This window comes from Nymphaea colorata, chromosome 8, assembly GCF_008831285.2.
Source record: "Nymphaea colorata isolate Beijing-Zhang1983 chromosome 8, ASM883128v2, whole genome shotgun sequence".
In the NCBI taxonomy this organism is placed as follows: domain Eukaryota; kingdom Viridiplantae; phylum Streptophyta; class Magnoliopsida; order Nymphaeales; family Nymphaeaceae; genus Nymphaea; species Nymphaea colorata.
In genome coordinates this window covers 1,029,284-1,052,698 of record NC_045145.1, presented here as the reverse complement: position 1 = coordinate 1,052,698, position 23,415 = coordinate 1,029,284, and the positions used below count along the sequence as shown (strand labels likewise).

General features: G+C 35.7%; 1 protein-coding gene across 1 annotated transcript; it reads right to left on the bottom strand.

The window, feature by feature from the left end:
- Positions 1-208: 208 nt before the first annotated feature.
- LOC116258795 (calcium/calmodulin-regulated receptor-like kinase 2) lies at positions 209-23,161 on the bottom strand. Its single transcript, XM_031636188.1, has 4 exons — positions 23,062-23,161; positions 22,091-22,269; positions 401-454; positions 209-274 (listed from the first exon to the last, which is right to left on the bottom strand). Exons 1-4 carry the CDS (start codon positions 23,159-23,161, stop codon positions 209-211), a joined length of 399 nt encoding a protein of 132 aa, XP_031492048.1.
- Between the last annotated feature and the right edge of the window lie 254 nt (positions 23,162-23,415).

The window sequence follows — 23,415 nt, the reverse complement described above, 5'->3', positions numbered from 1 at the left end:
ATTTTGGATACACAGAAAGAATGGTAAGGTGATGAAGAATGTTGAGAGAGCGAGAGAGAGAGAGAGAGAGAGAGAGAGAGAGAGTTCAGGGATCCGTTAGATCAACAAAGATGTGTAGCCGCTTGTTGCAAGCCACATCAGCATTGGGATTGATAACCGCTTCCACCATCACCTCAAATTCTTCTGTCTGAGGCATTATCTTCTTTTCCTATTCGCTTGGCACCACTTCCAGAGGCGTGCTTAATCCATGACCACTCACCCTAGGCCTGCTGACCTGCCCAAATGCAGAAGACACAAATCAATTCCTTGAAAACATCACCGGTTTCATAATTTGTCACGAAGTGTGAATGGTTATCATGCTTCAGTAGGCCTAGTAACAATGTGGTTTCTTAAGCCATACCTCGGGCTTGTTCCTCTGAGGCACCGGCCGCAGCTTATGATTTCCCTGTGCAAACTGCAACCGCATAGGCATGAGAATGAACTATTAGAACCACATATCTACCAGCCTCCTATGGAAGAAGTGTTAAAACATGGAAAAAAGAAAAGAAGTGAAGCATGTACGTGATTGTGGATCGGCATTTTGATGCCTGCATCCATGGGAAAGAGAGCTCTCTCTTTATTCATTCTCTGATGTTCTTGAAAGAAGATGGACTCTCAATATATAGAGTACAGGCCAGACCATTTTATGTAAGATAATCACGCAAGAATCCTGCGTGATAAACAAAGTGTCAAGAAAAAAGGGATCAGATATCTTATCAAGACATGTTATTGTTATGCAGACTACATTTTCAGTGGTTAATGGATTGAGATAGAAATTGTGTATTATCATGATCTTGTATACCAAAAATCTTGTAAGAGATAACCTTTTTTTCTACTATATATATGTTGCTCAAAGGAATCAACAAAAACAAGTTTTCTCCAGCTTTATCTTTCAGGGTTCCTCTGTTTTCTCTCCAGTTATAATAAAATATTTTTCATTTTTATTTTTTGTATTTAGGTCCACCGATTTTCAAGAAAAACAAGGTCGGTGGTTCTCTCATGTCCTCCCAACTTCTCCAAGAGTATTGGTGATGACTTTTCATGATGTTCTTAACGAGAAGGTTGCCAAATAATTTCAGCCTTTGTCGGCAGCCCTGCTGCACCCAAAATTGCATAATGTACCAAGCAACTTCCATTCGTCACCCTGTTCATTATTGCTCTTTAAATGATACTTATAATTAGACTGGAAATTGAAGATGCTTTGCTTTAAACAAGTCGCTTTTAACAACTTTCTTTCCATTCAAAATAAAGGCACTGTGAGTGGACTAGCTCAAACTCGGCATGAAACTCAAATTGCTGATGCTAAACTCAAGCCCAGATTGGGCTGGAGCTTAGCCGGGCCATTATTTAAAAAAAAAAAATTGAACATGATTAGAAACAGCCAGGTTAGAATTTGAGAATTTGGAGCTCGCTAGCAAGGGGAAATCCGATGTAGCTGTTTATTGTCGTGATGATGTTGTAAATAATCTTTTACATCTTATCTTATTGATCTTACTCAAGTTTACGTAAGCTGAGCTTACCAAGCTCAAACTCTACTAGTTTACTTAACTTTAACCCGAACACGACTTGTTTATTAGATGGGTGGAGCTCGATCCAAGTTTAACTAAGAGAGGTCAAGAGTGAACCAGAGATGGCTCTACTCATAAACATTTATAATACTGTGGCGGCGTCCTCCTATGGAGTAATTGAATATCCCGTGTGTCACTGAAGAAGACATCATGCCATGGATTGTCCAAGAAATGCTGCAATACTTCATGCAGTGAACAAATAAGACCATCTAAACTGAGAAGGAAAGCATCAAATAGCAAACCTGGTTATATGCGCCATAGTGGTGCAAAATTTTGTGCTCAAGTATGGTTAATGACTAAAATACCCTTAGTTGACACTTAAAAAAAACTTTTTGTAAAGACAAAAGTAGAATGAAAAAAGTAAAGAACATTTCTTTTTAACAAATGACCAAAATGTCCTTCCATCCTTTGCTGCATAACGTCTGCTATGTTCGCCACTGCATGACATTTGATCCGCCGCTATGTTAGACTGAGAAACAACTTGCTGTTTCTTTGAATTTCCTGCAACAAGATTCAGTCCCAAGAAGGCTGCATAAATGTTGACCATCGATCGATCATTTGGGCATTCGGCCTATGAACTTTGTTCTTGGATGGTTTGAACTTTGAAGATTAGACCATAATGAACGGTAGATTTTATGAATCTTAATATTCTTCTGACAGCTCCCATTGACATTCTACATGATCCTAATAAATTGGCTGAACCTTGTAAGTACCCCCAAGTTTTCAAGTTTCATATATATCTAGCATTTTCACAATTATTTTCAACAATTTGGGATATCAAATACTTCAATTTATCAGAGTTCTGATCCAATTACCCTCTAATCTGGTTATCGACTATATTTTTGAACTCACCTGAATTTAAATCTAAACTTCCAACCCAAGCCCTACCTCAATCTAGGCTGATAATTCATGTCAAATCTAGATCTAAACTCAATCCAAAATCCCAAGTCAAGATCCAAAAAACCAAGGCTTAGATCCAGATCTGGATCCAAATCCCAACTTTAGATAAAAGATAGATCCCTAGATCCCAATTTGGATCTAGGACTGAGCTCCAGATCTAAAACTAAGCCTTATATCCAAATTGGAACTTAGATCTATATCCAAATCTAAATCCAAGCACCAAATCCAAAATCCTGCCCTAGATCCAAAAAGAAAGTTAAAAGTTCATAATTACACTCGAGAATCAAAATCGAGCCCAAACAAGGAAAATAGATACAGAAAATCGCCCATAGGTCTATATTAGATCACTCAAATGTTTGAAATTGAGCCCAAGAATCAATTCTCAACATCATTTGTAAGCTCCCCCTCGCTTTTCACTCAATTTGGGTGGGAATATGGGTGGGTGCGGGGCCGAGCCCAAGAGTCAATTCTCAATTATCTCTTTCTCTTCTACTAGTTTTTCTCTTTATTTCTTTCCACTCACTTATAAATCTTTATTTCTCTCTCTTAATTTTCTCTTAAAATCTCTTGCTCTTTTCTAGTTTTTCTCTGCCTATATTTTCTTTCTCTTAAAAATCTTTACCTCACTCTCTCTAACTGTTTTGATAAAGGTTTGTGAAATACTATCCTGGAAAAATAATTTCCTTCCTTTAAATACTGTTTGATTGGAAGTTAAATCTAATATCGAGTCAGTGACCAACTTCATGCCAAGTTTTTCAAGTGCAGCACCATTGACAAGGCTCTCTGAATTTTTTGTACGAGCTCTTCTTTTCATTTTTTCTTTTTACTGAAAGCTATCAAATAAAAGGCAGAAGTTAATTTACTTCTTCAAGTCATCTTGTCAATCGAAGAACATGGAGCAAAATTATTGCTGCTGCACTCAACTCAACCTTTTTTAACCGAACGTAAGTACTCATGCAGTAAATGCCCTCGGGTCACACTTGTCCAGAAAATTCAAGACTATTAAAAAGTCAAAGGCAAAACTGTGTGAGGCCTGTGCTTGAAATTACATACTATTTGCATGGATCCTGGTTCTATCTCAAAATTTAAAAATATATATATATATATATATTTTACTTGTCTCATACAAAAATTTTCAAAAATGAAAATTCGCTCTCTATCAAAATTTAAGAACTTTAATTTGACTCTCTTCATGACAAAATTTTGACTTCATCCTTGTCCATATAACTCTTTTTTTTTTCATCCTCTAGTAAGCAAAAGTTTTACATTCCTCCTACCTCTATCGGTATAACTGTATTGAAACTGAAGCATGGTACACCCACCAACTAGAACATCACAATCTCATTTTTAATGCACTCCAAAAACAAAACCTAAACAAATTTTGGTACGCAAACAACCCTATTTACATAAAAGGAAATATCTGGCTGGGTGAGGGACACATATTCGCAATGCACCCACCCACAATACTTCAATATAAAGTAGCATCCATAAACGTTGAACTGTCACCGGCAAATAATTTTATGAATGTGGCCATCGCATGTTCATGGGTTTGGCTTAATGCATTTTTGTATGCTTTAAAAGATTAAAGATATTACTTTCTTTGATAAACACCAAGCTTACTCTTATCACCTCCTAGGAAATACAATGATGATTTTCCAAGTTTCACTTTTGCTTGTAGGGGGAAGGGTCTTCTATTTATCTAACGGGGTCATTTTGATCACTTTTAGTCCATGACACATGGTCCTTTGTTAGAGGGCCATTACATATTACATGCTCCAATAACACAATGATGCTCACAGCAATATAATTCTCATCCTCCTCATTCAAGGGCTTTTCTTTTGATAACATTGGACATCAGTGCAAAACTTACTGGAATTGTGCATTTTTATTCATTCTTCTTGTTGTGCTTTTTTTTGCTAGGTTTGAGAAATTGTGCTGAGGATATGGTACATCAAAATTTTAGAAAATTGAAAGGATTTATGTGAACTATGGCTATAGTGGTGTCCTTACTTACAGCAAAGCACAAACTGCAATAATTGACAAAGTTTCAAGCCTCTTTCACACAAGATTAGTCACTCAAATGCACAAGCATATTAAGCATATCTTTGTTAAATCCTATACGCAACTGTAATTGAGCAATGCATGTGAGAGCTCTCAATGAAAGCAATCAAACTACATTTCCACCTCCAACTATTTTAGCCAATGGCTGGTCACTCCCTGGAATTAAATGTCATTGCATTTATGGATATATTTGAATTATCCTTCCATCATTCTTGTTTTCTGTCGTATCGTTCTCAGCACTACAACCACTTCCTTCATGTCCATTCTCTCATTCTGGTCGTTCTCATCCTAACCAGCGGCTCATTCATAGCAGCTGATCTTTCAGTTGGAGTAGTATTGCATTCATTAAAATGATGGCTGTCAATGGCATCTGAAATTGCAATAGGAAATGCTTCAGCCACCAATTACCTCAAACTAAAATCCCCATCAAACTGTTCATGAGTAGGCTTTCTTCCTGTAAACACCTCAAGGAGGAGAATTCCGTAGCTGTAGACATTGGCTTTCTCTGACACCTTTCCAGCCATCCCAAATTCTAATTCAACCACTCAACAATGTTAGACATGATTAGCAAGCAAAATATAATTAGCTCATGTATGACACAATTGCACTAATTGGTTTTGGGCAAGAGGACTGAAAATTAATGTACTTAAGATCAATTGAACCTCCAATCCTGCCTTTCTCTTGTTGTATTCTCAAATATACATCTAAAAAAGAATACAAGATTATGATTTAGATCTAGATGTGGTTACTGTTGACCTATCTCAAGGTTCTCTTAAATGGCTCCTAAATCGAGTGAATTATTCAGTAGTGCCAATTGTTAGCCAGTCTTAAGCCATTAGGTAGAAAGGTGTTTACGATTAGGATTCTTTTATAAAAGAAAGGAAAAAAGTTTATAACTTCTGTTAAAAGAAGAAGGTCAATTGAAGATTCTTGTCTATTGAGGACACGCAAACAACTAATGTGTACAGATCAACGAATGCATTGTCCATGTAAAATAGTTTATCAATGACCCTTACATTATTGAGCTACAAACCACTTGTGCATGTCTTTATGTGTGAACTACCAAATCATGATGATTAGATAGATCATGGGTGTTTTCATATCAATTAATATATTTATTGATGATATATTGCAAACCACAGAAGAGTATAATTAGTTAAATCACATAAGCCAGGAACAAATTATATATATATATATATATATATATATATATATATATATATATATATATATATATATATATATATATATATATATCAGTGGGCTACCTGTTCCTGATGACTCCATTTCTTATTTTGTGACCCTAAAAAAACTGTCTCAATTCCAAAAACGGTTGCCAAAACATTGACTATCATCAATGCATTTTTTTGCAATGCTTTAAACAATACAAAATTTAAAAAAAAATGCTTAGTCAGCTGATTACAATATAAATAAGTAATGAATGAATATATATATATATATATAGAGAGAGAGAGAGAGAGAAAGAGAGAGTCCACTAGGACTGGAAAACCTACCCACTCTCTCTTTGTCTCTCTTTATCTCACCTCATCACCTCTCCAGCCGCTTCCATGCAATCCCACCTTCTCTTCCACTTTCTCTATGAGAGCATTATTAAAGAGAAAGAGAGTGTGTTCACACATGCAGACACACACTTAAGAACTCAAAGCCAGGCCAGGTTGACTCAAGAAACGGTACAGGCAATTATACTCACTTTGAGAGACACAAAATTAATAAAAAGACCAAAAAATAAGAGATAGTACGTAACTGGTGCAATGTATCCAGTGGTTCCGAGACTCGCTGTAAGAGTAGAAGACTTCAGACCAACTAGAATCTTTGCAATGCCAAAATCGCTAACGTATGCTGTCATGCTCTCATCTAGAAGCACATTACTTGGCTTCAGATCACAATGAACTATAGTCTCCGAGTAACCATGGTGAAGATATTCTAGAGCACAAGCCACATCAATCATGATATCCAATCTCTGAAAGAGATTCAAGTGATGGCCATGCAAATGTAGGTAGACTTCTAGGCGCCCAAGAGGCATGTATTGGAGAACTAAAGCCTTGAAATCTCTACTAGAGCAAGACATAATGACTTTAACGAGGTTTCGGTGCCTGATTTAATGCATGACAGTGCACTCGATATCAAAACTTTTAGATGCTCCTTCAAACAACAAATTAAGGACCTTAACAGCAATTGTTGTTCCATCTGCTAGAATTCCTTTCTACACTGAGTCAAAGCTTCCACTCCCAAGACAGTTTGCATCACTGAAATTGCTCATTGCATGCAATAGCTATTGGAAATCACTGGGAGTGTAATTCCTCGTAACCTTTCAATGTCATCATGATGCATCGACAACCCCATCTTTCTATAGCATGAGATACCATTGAGTATCCAAACAATGACCAAAAGTGCTGAGCCTCCACTGGAGTAAGCGGCAACGACTCTAGACATGTTTTTCTTACTTTGACTCTCTATTTTGACTAAGCACAATGGGGCATGGAATTTGAGAGCTCCACACAGTGCATAGTTCCCTAGGAACGACTCGGCAGAAAGGTTTGCAGCTTTCTACCACTTGGAATCCCTCCTTGCAATAGATTGAAGGACAAGTCCAAGACCTAGATGTGTTGAAGTTTCTCCAATGATTTTGGTATCTCACCGGAAAGATTGTTATGGGAAAGGTCAATAGTGTCAAGGTCTAGCATGTGATCAAGTTGTTCAGGAATGTGACCAACAAATGTGTTATGAGAAAGATTTAAATACTCTAACATTTGGAGCTTTGATAATGATGCAGGCAACTCTTCACTCAGCTTGTTTGCAGAGATATCCATGTCAATCATCATAGCAAAACTCCCGAGACCCAAAGGCAGGTGACCAATGAAGGAGTTGTCCTGCAAGTATAGCTCCAACAAGTCCTTCAACTCACAAAGACTAGGCGGTAGTGCTGATGACAAATTGTTTGAGGTTAGATCCAGCGCTTGCAAACTAGTGAAATTGTTGATAGAGATTGAAATTGACCCAATTAGCATGTTGTGTTCAATATAAAAAATAAACATGTGAACTAACAGGTAGATTGATAGTGGGATTGGGCCTTTTAATGCATTGTTATCAAGAGAAAGCATCTGTAAGCTGTGCATATGTCCTATGTTTGGTGGAATGATCCCTTTTATTTTGTTGGAACTCAAACCTAGGTGACTGACCGGTGGTTGCCATGGCTGTCCAATTTGTTATGCAGAACATGGATGAGCAGGAGTTCAAGGTCTTCAAGTTATGTATAGATTCTCTTCTAGAAAATTTGTCCTTCAATTTATGTATAGATTCATATTTCCAAGTAGAGGGGCACGGCTGATGATTGGATCAATGAGACTCTTTCTTTTCCTTTACCACTTTCAACTCTATTCAATCCCAAATCAAAGTGGTCAATTGAAATTTTTTTTTCCCGAGATTTCCCGAACTGGTTTCAACCATAGTCACATATATGTTGTCTGCCTTTTAAATGGCGAGGTTTTTCTATCATATAATAAGGTTAGCATGGAGAATACAGGAAAAATGTGGTAAATTTTAAAAAATTGAGTAAAACTTATAAGGGAAAATAAGAAGAATGGTAGGCAATTTAAAAAATAAGTAGATGAAGAAAAATTAGAAGTTGGAAATGAGCAGTTTAGCAATAAAAAAGTATGAAAACATGTCTAAAATGAAAAAAGGGAAAAAACACAAAAAAAAAACTGGAAAAGGGCGTTTCTTTGGTGTGGCATTTTTTTTCCAAAAATGTACTTGAATCGGCTGGTTCGTTCAAATTTATGCTAAATCAATTGGACGTAGTCCATCTGTTTTTAAAAAAAGTTATTGGTTTTTATTATCTTATAAAGGTTGTTTGTTTATTTTTCAAAACAATATAATTTTCATATTTTGTGCTGATTCCCAACCAAATCATTTAAATCACTAGATCAACCGGCAGATGAAAGTTGCTTAGTAACTTTATCCACTCATTTCAGAAGCTGAATTTTCAAAGGTCGCAATCAGACGGACCACAATGCCCAGTTCTTAGTTTTTAGGGAGTCCAAATTTTTTTATATCCGGGTTGGATCTGATTTATTTGGGTTAATTCAAATCGAGACCCAATCCATAAAGGCACGCGTTGTGACAGGGTCATAGTTAATTGCGCTAATGTCCTGCTTGTATATATATATGTATATATATATATATATATATATATATATATTTATATTGAGAGAGAGAGAGAGAATAAAAACCTTTATTTGGATTGGATTTGAAGTGTCAAAGGTGAAAAAGGGCAACACCATCACCAATGGTCCAATAGCTAAGCCATTGCATCCCCAAGCAAATAAATTCAAGAACTGAAAATAAATCCAAGTAAAAATCCTCATGATACATTTGGATCTGAGATAAGCCTTAGGTGTGAACCTGACCAATTTCGTTACTGGAACCACTGTATATTGCTCTTCAGTTCGGAATGGCTGACCACTATCATCGACCTTTTGAGCAAAGGAGAACCAAGTCTGCCTTAATTAGTAAAACCGGTTTTTGAAGCGAGTCGACAATGCTGCCAGTATGGTAAACTGGCCAATCCAATAATCTAAACGATTTAGATACAAATCAGCAAAAAGACAACATTTAAAAATTCAAATTTTCTTTCAGAAAATGAACTGAAGAATGTAAAATTGATTAGACAACATTTAAAAATTGAATGCCCATTGATTCAAATAAGGATAGGGAATATAAGATCACATTCTTCAACCATTAATTTCCTATCCGATTTTTTAATCAATGGGCATCCAATACAGATAGCCATCTTAGTCAGATTGCGACGTTGTGAAAATCAGCTTTTGAAACGAGTGGAAACTTCCATGTTGTCGGCCGATTGGTGATTTAAATGACTTCTTTGTGAATCAGCATAAAATATGAAAAATTATATTCTTTTTCAAAAATAAATAAACAGTACAAAAAAATAATTAAAAACAATTTTTTTAAAAAAAAAACAGGCGGACTGGATCAAATTGACTTAGCGAATATTTGAAGCAACTATGCCATTCGTGTTATCGTGGCTCCCCATGTTGGTTGTGAGAGATGACAACCAACACTAAAAACTTATCTTTAAAAAAAAACAGTGATAAAACGTGAATAATAAGTCCTCTGAACAAAATGGCAAAAAGATAATCTTTTTTGAAAAGAATCCCCAAACAAAAAACTTGGTTTTCCTGCCTTTTTCATATTTTTCAATTTTTTTTAGAAAGTTACTTTTTTTTTATTTGCATTTTTTGTTTTCTTATTTTTCATGCTCAGTATTACAAGGTAGTTGTTTAAAAAGAAAAAATAATATTCATGATTATGGTAGAAACCTAGCTATGGATATAAAAAAAAAAGCTCAATTGACAACTTTGGTTTGGGATTGAATAGAGTGGAGAAGTGGTAAAGGGAAATAAGGTACGGGTTGCACAAAGAAAAAGTGTATGCATGTAATCAGCCATGCCGCTGAACATGGAAATGTGAGGCAAACACTTTCCAAAGCAGTGAACCTTCAACTCCTGTTCGAGCAGGTACCGGACAGGCAGGACTATCACTAGTTGCTTTATCTTTATATATATATATATATATATATATGCAAACCGTCAACCAAGTTGTTGGTCATGCATAACCTCGTTCAGAAATTATTTCTCGGTCGTTCTTCCTGATCAGGACCAAGAAACAAACATTCAACAGTCAATGGCAGAATCACCACCAAATTTCTCAAAACAGAAGTGAAAGAAATGCTGTGTGTCATTTGATTGTGTTACCTTGTTAGTCAAAAGCAGAATTTATGTTGTATGAACAGCTTGCTAGGGATTAGGTCCCCTGCGTTTGTTAAGCAAAATCAATCTGTGCAATGGAGAAAGATTAGCAGATTAATGCTGATATTCATGGTGATGTTTGCCTTGAATTGACTCAACCCTTCAAAAGCACACGAAAGGTAACAAACCAAAAGATACAGATACATGTTAGCAGTTAAACTGCACAAAAAGAGAGCTTAATTTCTACGTAAGACCGAAGGAGCCAAAAAGCATATTATTTGACATTCATTTCCTTGGCGACTTATAGCATAACCAGTACTCAAATATTTAATTCACAAGAAAAAAATGATCAACATTACTTGCACAAGCATATCAGTGCACTGTATATGTTGGAATGTGTGTGTCAGAGGTGGAGCCAGAAATTTTTTGGTAGCAAGCACTGAACTATAATTTCCAAATTTTAACAGAGACTGGAATAAAAAATTTTTATATACGTTAAACTAAGGTTTATGAAATTTACATATCAATGTTTTAATTTTTTAAATTTGACTGTGGGGGCCCAAGGCCTCTGCCGGCACCCCTGCCTCAGTCCCTGCCTGGTGTGTGTGTTGTATCTGTGGGTCTATCTAAAGTACTATTAGCCAGTCCTAGATGGGGGGTTATACACACCCAAGCCAAAACCAATGGATGGAATGGATGGAATTCCAAGAATACAATATGTTGTCACAAAAGTCCATCTCCACAAACAAACAGGAGACTAAGTTTACATTTTGTTTTTAGAACATCCGGTGTGAACAAACTCTCCCTCCCTCTTTCTCTCTCTCTCTCTCTCTCACTTTCTTAACACACCAAGAAAATTGAATCAGAAGAAAAGAAGGACATGGAAAGAACACACAAAGATTTTACATGGTTTTGAGACAATGTTTTCTTAGGTCCATGGCCACCACACAAAGCAGTTTTCACTATCAGAAAAAAATTACAAAGTACAAGCTAAAACGATGTCCTCTTAAACATGAGATTAGAGCAAAACCCACCAAATAAAAAATTATATAAATACCCTTACAAAAATTAGGGAAGGCTACCAAATATGGATCAGACTCCACACTCCAACAGCAGTCACTGAAGCCATTATGTTTTTAAAATTTTTGAAGGGGCCAAAGTGATCCATTCTGAGGTCAGTTGGATGAAGGGAACATATTTTAGGAGAATGATCTCATTATATCCTTTTGAGGGAAGAAGCCACCTAAAAGTTTAAACATTCAGCACGAGTGCTGTCAAACTTAAAACTAAGAAGTGAATCATTGACAGTTGCTCATGCTGTGAGCACTCTCAATACACAGGCACCTCACACCACTACAGCACACACTTGATCCACTTGTAGGGCTATATAAGGGCCGAGTCAAAATTGAACTCATTCAGCTTGGCTCGAGCTCGAGTTAGCTATACAAGGGCAGCATGAACTCCATCTGTTAGACCAAGCCACAGCTCGAGTATGACTCTTTTAAGCTCGTTTACCAACTCCCCATTTGACCTGATTTCTTTTTTTGTTTCTAGTTTGAAAGTTTGCAAAAGAATTCCTAGATAAATGGTTTACTCAAGTTCAATCAAATCAATTTTATAAAACTCGAACTTCACTTGTTTATAATCGCGAGTTTTGAGTTAAGCTTGAGCTTAACAGAGCAAATTCGAGTCCAGCTTGAGTTGACTCTGATTTGAATTGAATGTCCAAGCCAACTGTTCCAAAAACATTTGGATGAAGAAAAGAAATTTACTAATCAACTAAAAAATCAAACAGGATTTGAAATTAAGAAATGACGTCCAATTAGATTTAGCTTCATATATGCATAAATATCCAAACGGATTCAGATTTAGTCATATAAAAATATTCAATCGAATTCAGATTTAGATTTAAATATGCAAAAATATCCGATCAGAACCAGATGGGACCTATATTTAAATAAAAATTCTGTATTCAATGCTCTTACAGTTTGTAAATCTGCCAGATTCGGTTCAAAATATGGATTCACATTCAAATTCATATATGAATATAAAAATTGGATTCGGATTGGATTCGGATTGTGACATCTGATTTCAGATTCATATTAGGATGAAAAAAATGGATTTAGATCGGATTCAAATTATGTAATCTGATTTTGGATTCAGTTTTGGACGAGGAAAGAAAACAGATTCAGATTGTGGAATCTGATTTGGGATTCAAATTTGGATATAACTTTTTTTTTAAATTCGTATCCAAACACGAATCTGAGTATATAAGTAGCCATACTGTCAAGAATGTATTTTATTTGAATCGGATCCACGGTCATTTGTATCCAAAATCGAATCCTATTCTTATATTTTGCACTTTTATTTTTGTATTTAGGTCCACCGATTTTCAAGAAAACCATGGTCAGTCGTTTTCTTGAGTCCGCCCAACTCCTCCAAGAGTGTCGGTGATGACTGTTCACGATGTTCTTAATGAGAAGATTGCCAAATAACTTCAGCTTCTCCAAGAGCATCAGCATGCTGGAGCTTGTGGACATTGAGAAATGGTTCCATATTTGGTTGGTGGCCTTTTGGATATGATTAATTACTTAAAACTAAAGCCTATCAAGTATGGATCAGCTTCAATACTCCAACAGCAGTCACTCAAGCCATTATGTTTTTAAAAATTTTTGAGGGGGCCAAAGTGATCCATTCTGAGGTCCGTTGGATGAAGGGAACATATTTTAGGAGAATGATCTAATTATATCCTTTTGAGGGAAGAAGCCACCTAAAAGTTTAAACATTCAGCACGAGTGCTGTCAAACTTAAAACTAAGAAGTGAATCATTGATAGTTGCTCATGCTGTGAGCACTCGCAATACACAGGCACCTCACACCACTACAGCACACACTTGATCCACTTGTAGGGCTATATATAAGGGCCGAGTCAAAATCGAACTCATTCAGCTTGGGTCGAGCTCGAGTTAGCTATACAAGGGCAGCTTGAACTCCATCCGATAGACCAAGCCATAGCTCAAGCATGACTCTTTTAAGCTTGTTTGCCAACTCCCCATTTGACCTGATTTCTTTTTTTGGTTTTTAGTTTGAAAATTTTCAAAAGAATTCCTAGATAAATGGTTTACTCAAGTTCAATCAAATCAATTTTATAAAACTTGGACTTCTCTTGTTTATAATCGCGATTTTTGAGTTAAGCTTGAGCTTAACAGAGCAAATTCGAGTCCAGCTTGAGTTGACTCTGATTTGAATTGAATGTCGAAGCCAACTGTTCCAAAAACATTTGGATGAAGAAAAGAAATTTACTAATCAACTAAAAAATCAGATAGGATTTGAAGTTAAGAAATGACGTCCGATTAGATTTAGATTCATATAAGCATAAATATCCGAACGGATTCAGATTTAGTCATATAAAAATATTCAATCGAATTGAGATTTAGATTCAAATATACAAAAATATCCAATCAGAATCAGATGGGACTTATATTTCAAAAAAAATTCTGTATTCAATGCTCTTACAGTTTGTAAATCAGCCAGATTCGGTTCAAAATATGGATTCAGATTCAAATTCACATATGAATATAAAAATCGGATTCGCATTGGATTCTGATTGTGACATCTGATTTCAGATTCATATTAGGATGAAAAAAATGGATTTAGATCAGATTCAAATTATGAAATCTGATTTTTAATTCAGTTTTGGATGAGGAAAGAAAACAGATTCAGATTGTGGAATCTGATTTGGGATTCAAATTTGGATATAATTTTTTTTTAAAATTCGTATCCAAACTCGAATCTGAGTATATAAGTATCCATACTGTCAAGAATGTATTTTATTTGAATCGGATCCATGGTCATTTGTATCCAAAGTCGAATCGTATTCTAATATTTTGCACTTTTATTTTTGTATTTAGGTCCATCGATTTTCAAGAAACCATGGTCAGTCATTCTCTTGAGTCCTCCCAACTCCTCCAAGAGTGTCGGTGATGACTGTTCACGATGTTCTTAATGAGAAGGTTGCCGAATAACTTCAGCTTCTCCAAGAGTATCAGCATGCTGGAGCTTGTGGACATTGAGAAATGGTTCCATATTTGGGTGGTGGCCTTTTGGATACGATTAATTACTTAAAACTAAAGCCTATCAAGTATGGATAAGACTCAACACTCCAACAGCAGTCACTGAACCCATTATGTTTTTAAAATTTTTTTAAGGGGCCAAAGTGATCCATTCTGAGGTCAGTTGGACGAAGGGAACATCTTTTAGGAGAATGATCTCATTATATCCTTTTGAGGGAGGATGCCACCTAAAAGTTTAAAGATTCATCACTTGTGCTGTCGAACTTAAAACTAAGAAGTGAATCATTGACAGTTGCTCATGCTGTGAGCACTCTCAATACACGGGCACCTCACACCACTACAGAACACACTTGATCCACTTGTAGGGCTATATAAGGGCCGAGTCAAAATTGAACTCATTCAGCTTGGCTCGAGCTCGAGTTAGCTATACAATGGCAGCTCGAACTCCATCCGATAGACCAAGCCACAGCTCGAGCATGACTCTTTTAAGCTCATTTACCAACTCCCCATTTGACCTGATTTCTTTTTTTGGTTTTTAGTTTGAAAATTTTCAAAAGAATTCCTAGATAAATGGTTTACTCAAGTTCAATCAAATCAATTTTATAAAACTTGAACTTCACTTGTTTATAATCGTGAGTATTGAGTTAAGCTTGAGCTTAACAGGGCAAATTCGAGTCCAGCTTGAGTTGACTCTGATTTGAATTGAATGTCCAAGCCAAGTGTTTCAAAAACATTTGGATGAAGAAAAGAAATTTACTAATCAACTAAAAAATCAGATAGGATTTGAAATTAAGAAATGACGTCCGATTAGATTTAGATTCATGTATGCATAAATATCCGAACGGATTTAGATTTAGTCATATAAAAATATTCAATCGAATTCAGATTTAGATTCAAATATGCAAAAATATCCGATCAGATCCAGATGGGATTTATATTTAAATAAAAATTCTGTATTCAAAGCTCTTACAGTTTGTAAATGAGCCAGATTCGGTTCAAAATATGGATTCAGATTCAAATTCAAATATGAATATAAAAATCGGATTTGGATTGGATTCTGATTGTGACATCTGATTTCAGATTCATATTAGGATGAAAAAAATGGATTTAGCTCAGATTCAAATTATGAAATCTGATTTTCGATTCAGTTTTGGACGAGGAAAGAGAACAGATTCAGGTTGTGGAATCTGATTTGGGATTCAAATTTGGATATAACTTCTTTTTTAAATTCGTATCCAAGCTCGAATCTGAGTATATAAGTAGCCATACTGTCAAGAATGTATTTTATTTGAATCGGATCCCTGGTCATTCGTATCCAAAGTCGAATCGTATTCTAATATTTTGCACTTTTATTTTTGTATTTAGGTCCATCGATTTTCAAGAAAACCATGGTCAATCGTTCTCTTTGAGTCCTCCCATCTCCTCCAAGAGTGTCGGTGATGACTGTTCACGATGTTCTTAATGAGAAGGTTGCCGAATAACTTCAGCTTCTCCAACAGTTTTAGCATGCTGGAGCTTGTGGACATTGAGAAATGGTTCCATATTTGGGTGGTGGCCTTTTGGATATGATTAATTACTTAAAACTAAATCTGATCTGAATCTGTATCTGATCCGATACTTATATATATCAGAATCTGAATCGGAAACCAGTCGGATGTTATTTCTTAAACCCGAAGACAATCCATTTCTTAGTCAGATTTGGGTTGTGGCCTTCTGGTTATGCGATAGAAATTATTCTTAGCAGATTCAAAAGCAGGAGAGGATGACTTGAGATATTCAACTTAGAGTCGACTGTGACCCTCATCTTTGATCTTCACTGTGCAACCATGCCCAAGATTTGGGGATGTCACTCGTTAGGCTCAGGGGTATTATTTTAAGCCCGGCGATTTCCTCCTTCATGTCCATTCTTACAAATGATGACTCCCATGAACATGACAGCCCTATCTCCATGATCATCACCAACAGCTCATTCCAAGCAGTCAGTTTTTCTGTTGCAGTACCATTGCTTTCCTGGAGAAGATGGCCATCAATGACATCTGAGATTGGTACGGGAAGTGCTTCGGCCCCCAGTGCCTTTCTTTCTTTTTCTGTCTAAAGCAATGTTCTTGGGATGTTGATGGATTGGATTTAAATTGGGTATACTCTTCATCATGTCCGTTTCTTTAGGTATTCACATACTGGTATTCGAACTCAGATTTTAATGGAATGGAGAGATGTCATCTCTGAATCTGAATTCAAGATCTGGTTTCACAATCCGAATCCGAATTTTGAACTGTATCTAGAAGATTTTCAAAATGTAAGAGCATTGGATATGATTAATTACTTAAAACTAAATATGATCTGAATCCGTATCCGATCTGATACTTATATATATCGTAATCTGAATCCAGTCGAATGTTATTTCTTAAGTGCGAAGACGATTCATTTTTTAGTCAGAGATTAATTTCTTTCCCATATCTGTTTTTTTTTTTTTGGAACGGTTCAATTGGGCATGTGATCAAGATGGAAAATGACATTTAAAGTCTATCCATCTTACCAAGTAAATGACTGGGCAGTTCCAATTCTTTTGTTTACGTTACATGGAAAGGCATGATATCTAGATAAAGGCAGAAAGAGAGAGAGAGAGAGAACATATAATTAAGTGACAAATTGTCTATGATTTTGCAATAATTGTCAAAAACAATAAAGGAATACAGAAAACGTATAAGAGAAAGGGAGGAAGGGGGTGGTGGGACTCAAAAGAGTAGTTCGAGTTGTGTGCACTGGCCAGTGCATGCAACAATCATATGCGAAAAGAAAAACAAAAAGGGGGCACCTTTGAAATTACAGAAAACGAACTGTCTTTTTCAGCTTTTTCACTTTTTTCAATTTTTTTTATCTGTAAAACAAATTTCTTTTTTCTATTTAAACAGGAACATATTCATTAACCATACTGACACAAAATTTTGGTGCAATGTGTTATTACTTACAAGTATGAACTTGTGTTCATTAACCAACTTCATGAATGCCTTTTGTAGGTTCTATGTCAAAGTTTCTCCGGTATCTCAGCCTGACCCAAATTTCCTAACTAAAATATGAAAATAATGCCCACTCAGGAACCACTGTCCTATAAAACACTATTCTAATAGAGCTCGCTTGTGACTTACCCCAGCACATACTACAACGCCTTTAATTCTTCTAGGGCTGTGCATCAGGTTGGGTGGGGTTGGTCTGATGCTCAATAAAATCGGGCTCTATGCATTCATGAAGGTCTTCTTATCAGTTATTGGGCAGAGTCAGACCATCATGCTTCTGTCCGTCATGTAGCCGGTTTGATGTCAACTTTTATTTAAAACTAAAAAGTTTCCTTTTCTAATATCTTCAAAACCTTTGGCGACACATCACTACTTTTTAAGAGATGTTTGGGGATGCACCAAAGAGCTTTTAAAAAGAATCAACGTAATAAGGAAGCCAAATGTTGGCGTTATGGTGAAAAAGATTTTAGAGAGAGAGAAAGAACAAAAAAAATAAAAGTGGAGAGGTGGGGTTTAAATGTGTATATTGAACAGAATTAGGCCTCCTATACCCGACTCAGAGTCAGGCCAACCTAGCCTAGCCTAGCTTAGCCAAGCAAGTTTTTTTTATCAGGTTGGGGAATCTTTCACCCCAGCACATACCATCGTGAGGCATGCAATCTCATTTTTTCTTTCTCTTCCCTTCATCATCTCCCCATGGCCATGTAAGTGAGCTCTTGAAATTTCTTATTTAGAGTTAACAGCCATGAGCAACGTGAACCAAGTCTTGTTTATTTGTTCAACTCAAATAGGCATGATATGTTTTTTTTTTAAAAAAAATTATTTTTATTTTTCACCTTCCATTGAATCTATGCCTTCGTTATGTCTCTACAGATAGAAAATGTGCATGTTTCGCCAGTTGATTTTTCTGTTGATAGATGGATGAACGATGAGGATGAGAGCTTGTGGTTGGATTTTTTTTCTTTTATATTGATTTTTGAGGTTGGGGATAGTCCAAATCAGGGAAGAAACAATTAGTTTACATCCTTCAAATCCTCATTCCCTTGAGAAAATACCTATTGATCATCCTATTTGTAGTCTTAAAGCAGTGATCCACCTTTAAAAGAGTGTCATCCTAACGGGATTGAAGCACAAGTTCCTCCCCTGCTTACATAAAAATATTGAAGTTGAAAATTTTCAAAATTATCTCATAAATTTAAATTTCTATATAAGAAAAAAAGGGCTTAAAATATCTCGTTGTTAAATCATTTTTTCATCAATCTTCCTCATTTTTTCATTTTTTTCTCTTGGAATCTTTATATCTTTCTAATTATCCCTTAAAATCTATCTTCACAAATTTTCCTTTCTCTATTTCTTTTCTCTCCCTTAAAAATCTTTACATCTCTCTCTCTCTCTAATTTTTTCTTAAAATCTTCTGCTATTCTACTAGTTTTTTCTCTCTTTATTTATTTCCTTTCTTTTCAAAATCTTCATCTCTCTATCCCTCTTGCACACATTGTTCTCTTAAAAATATTTATCTCTCTCTCTCTCTCTCTCTCACACACACACACATTTTTCTCTTAAAATCTCTTTCTCTTCTACTAGTTTTTCAATTAAAATCTCTTTCTCTTCTACCAGTTTTTCGCTTTATTTCTTCCCACTCACTTATAAATTTTTATTTCTCTCTCTCTTAATTTTCTCTTAAAATCTCTTGCTCTTTTACTAGTTTTTCTCTATCTATATTTTCTCTCTCTTAAAAATCTTTATCTGACTCTCTCTAAGTGTCTTGATAAAAGTTTATGAAATACTTTCCTTTAAAAAGAATTTCCTTCCTTCGCTTTATAAAGTTTTAACTTCTTTACCAAATACCACACCAGTTGAAGATAATGTTTAGGTGAATATGAAACGCATGAAGAATGAACATGGCCTTAAGATTAGTTACCCATGGTAAAGGTGTCAGGAATGGCCAAGCCTCAAAATGATGGTCTAGTTCTTTTTCATTTTTCTACTCACGTTTTTTAATACACTCCAAAAACAAAACCCAAACAAATTTTGGGATGCAAACAACCTTATTTGCACAGAAGGCAATATCAAGCCACAATAATTTTGGGACACATATTGCAATGCTGCCACAATAATTCAATATAAAGTAGTATCCTTGAACTTCGAACTGTGACTGGCAAATAATTTATGAACATGGCCATCGGCAAGTTCATGGGTTTGGTTTCATGCACTTTTGCATGCTTGAAAAGATTAAAGATATTACATTCTTTGAGACAACACCAAGCATCCTTTTAACGATGCTGGATTCACTTCCTAGGAAGTAGAAGAAGATCTTCCAAATTCCACTTTTGCTGTAAGGGGAGGGGTGTTCTATTTAACTAACAGCGTCATTTTAATCTTTTTGACAATTTTTAGTCCATAACACATGGTCCTTTGTTAGAGGGCCATCACATATAGCATGCTCCAATAACACATGATGCTCACAGCATATAATTCTCATCCTCCTCATTCAAGGGCTCTTCTTTTGATAAAATTGAATTCAGTCCAAAACTTACTGGAATTGTGCATTTTTGTTCATCCTTCTTGTTGTGCATTTTTTTGATAGGTTTCACTGGACACAATAGCATTGATTGTTCATTCACTATTGAGGTGTCCTTACTTAAAATAAGGCACAAGCTGCAATAATGGACAAAGTTCAAAGCCTCTTTCACGTAACTTGCACTGGAAATGTGTGAGTTGTTCTACAAGATTAGTCACCCAAATGCCTTAGGAGGGGAACACACAAGCATATTAAGCATGTCTTTATTAAATCCTATATGCATCTGTAATTGAGAAATGCAAGTGAGAGCTCTCAATGAAAGAAATCAAACTACATTTGTATCTATGGATATATTTGAATTATCCTTCTATCATTCTTGTCTTCCGTCGTATCCTTCGCAGCCCTACAACCATTTCCTTCATGTCCATTCTCTCATTTGGAGACACACTTGAACATGACAAGCCTATCTCCAAGATCATCACCAGCTGCTTGTTCATAGCAGCTGAGTTGGAGTAGTATTACTTTCGTTCAAAAGATTGCTGTCAATGACTTCTGAAAGTGCAACAGGAAATGCTTCAGCCACCACTTGCCTCAAACTAAAATCCCCATCAAACTGTTCATCAGTAGGCTTTCTTCTTGTAAACACCTCAAGGAGGAGAATTCTGTAGCTGTAGACATCGGCATTGGTTGACACCTTTCCAGCCAACCCAAATTCTAATTCAACCATTCATCAATTTTAAACATGATTAGCAAGCGCAAAATGATTGGATAATGCTAAAGGGTGACACAATAGAATTGGTTTCTCCTTAATGGACTTAAGATCAATTGAACCACCAATCCTGGCTTCCTCATTTTGTATTATGATACACATGTAAAAAAGAATACAATATTATTATATAGAACAGAAGTGCAATATATATGATGTTCCCTTAAAGAAATCAAACATGTATCCATATATATATATATCTATATATATATATATATATATATATATATATATATATATATATATATATATATATATATATATATATATATATCTGAGGTTAGCTGAAATTCATTAATTGTATGGTGTTGCTTTTAGTTCTCCCGTAACAGATCTGCAGGTTCTCATAAATGGTGTGAATTATTTAATAGTGTCAATTGTCAGCCAAACTTAAGCCATTTGGTAGACAGGTATGTGTGATTAGGGATTTTTAATACAAGCAAGGAACAAAAATTACAATTTATGTTAAAGGAAAAAGATCAATTGAACACTATTGCTTGTTGAAAATATGTCACCAACACATATTTGTGTACACGAGCACAAAAGAATGCAAAAACTGGTATGCAACACCACAAGCCATATGAACAACAAATAGGTCGTCCATGTAAAATAGTTAATCAATGACTTACTTTATTGAGCTAGGAACTGCTTTTGCATGTCCTTATGAGAGAGAAAGAGAGAGAGAAATTGGTATAAACCAGACACTTTAACATTTTCCTTAAAAAATATATTAAAGAAAATATTTACATCCTAATATATTCATAAAAACTATTTTGATATAAAAACATGCTTTGAATCAAGTTGTTTTTATGAAAAAAGTTGATTTGTCTATTATCAAAATGTTGATGCTATAATAGCCAATCATTTTTGCTAATTATGAAAACACTATTAAAGCCCAAAAAATGATCAACTTAATATATATTTTGTGTCAATCTATTCTTAAATTTAAGATTATATTGGTAAGGTTAGATTAAAAAAAACACTTTAAATAACATAATTAAAGGGTCTGGATTTTGTCCCTGACCTGTTGGTCTGGTTTCTACTGATATATATATATATATATATATATATATAGGGAGAGAGAAAAGAAAAAAAAGACAAAACAGCCCACTAGAACTGTCAAAACCACTCTCTCTCTCTATCTCTCTTTATTTCACCTCACCTCTCTTGGACCCCTTCCATACACTCCCCCTCCCTTTCTCAATCTCTCCATCAGAGCATTATTGAAGAGAGAGAGTGCACACACGCATATAAGAGAGACAATTTATGAGTCTTCCTGTGTTGACTCAAAGAAATGGTCAATATACTTGCACATCAAGAGAGACAATTTATGAAAAGAAAACAAATTAAGAGATAGTACCTGGCGCAATGTAACCCATGGTTTCAAGGGTGGTGGTAAGAGTCGATGACTTGCACCAACTATAAACTTTGCAATGCCAGAATCACCAATGTACACAGACATGCTTTCATCTAGAAGTACATTACATGACTTCAGATCACAATGAAATATCATCCCCGAGTAACCATGGTGAAGATACTCTAAATCACAAGCAACATCAATCATGATATCCAATCTTTGGAAGAGATTCAAATGATGGGCACCTGAATGTAGATAGACTTCTAGGCTGCCAAGGGGCATGTATTGGAGAACTAAAGCCTTGAAATCTTCATTAGAGCAAGACGTAATGACTTTAACAAGGTTTTGGTGCCTGATTTGGTGCAAGATAGTGCATTCAATGTCAAAACTTTTAGATGCTCTCTCAAATGACAAATTAAGGACCTTAACAGCCACTGTCCTTCCATCTAATAGAATTTCTTTGTACACTGAGCCAAAGCTTCCACTTCCAAGAAAGTTTGCATCACTGAAATTGCTCGTTGCATGCAATAGCTCTCTGTAAAAAATCATTAGGAGTGTAATTCATCGTAATCTTTCAATGTCGTCAGGACGCTTCGACAACCCCCTCTTTCTATAGCATGAGATACCAATGAGTGTGCAAACAATGACCAAAAGTGCTAAGCCACCAATTGCGCAAGCAGCAATGACTCTAGCCACATTGCTCTTACTTTGCCTCTCTGTTTTGTCTAAGCACAAAGGGACATGGAATTTGGGAGCTCCACATAGTGCATAGTTCCCTAGGAATGACCCAGCAGAAAGGTTTGCAACCTTTCCACCACTTGGAATCTCTCCTTCTAATCAATTGGAGGACAAGTCTAACACCTGGATGTATTGAAGTTTCTCCAATGATTTTGGTATCTCACTGGAAAGTTTGTTATGGGAAAGGACAATAGATTTAATGGTTACCATATGATCAAGTTGTTGAGGAATGTTACCGTCAAATGCGTTCTGACAGAGGCTCAAATACTCTAGCATTTGGAGCTTTGATAATAGTGAAGGCAGCTCTCCACTCAGCTTATTTACAGAGATATCCATGTTGATCATCATGGCAAAATTCCCAAGACCCAGAGGTAGGTGACCTTTGAAAGAGTTGCCTTGCAAGTATAGCACCAACAAATCCTTCAACTCACAAAGACCAGGCGGTAATGTTGATGACAAATTGTTTGAGCTTAGATCCTGCGCTTGCAAACTAGTAAGATTGTTTATGGAGTTTGAAATTCACCCAATTAGCATGTTGTGTCCAATATAAAAAGAAAACATGCGGACCAACTGGTAGATTGTTAGTGGGA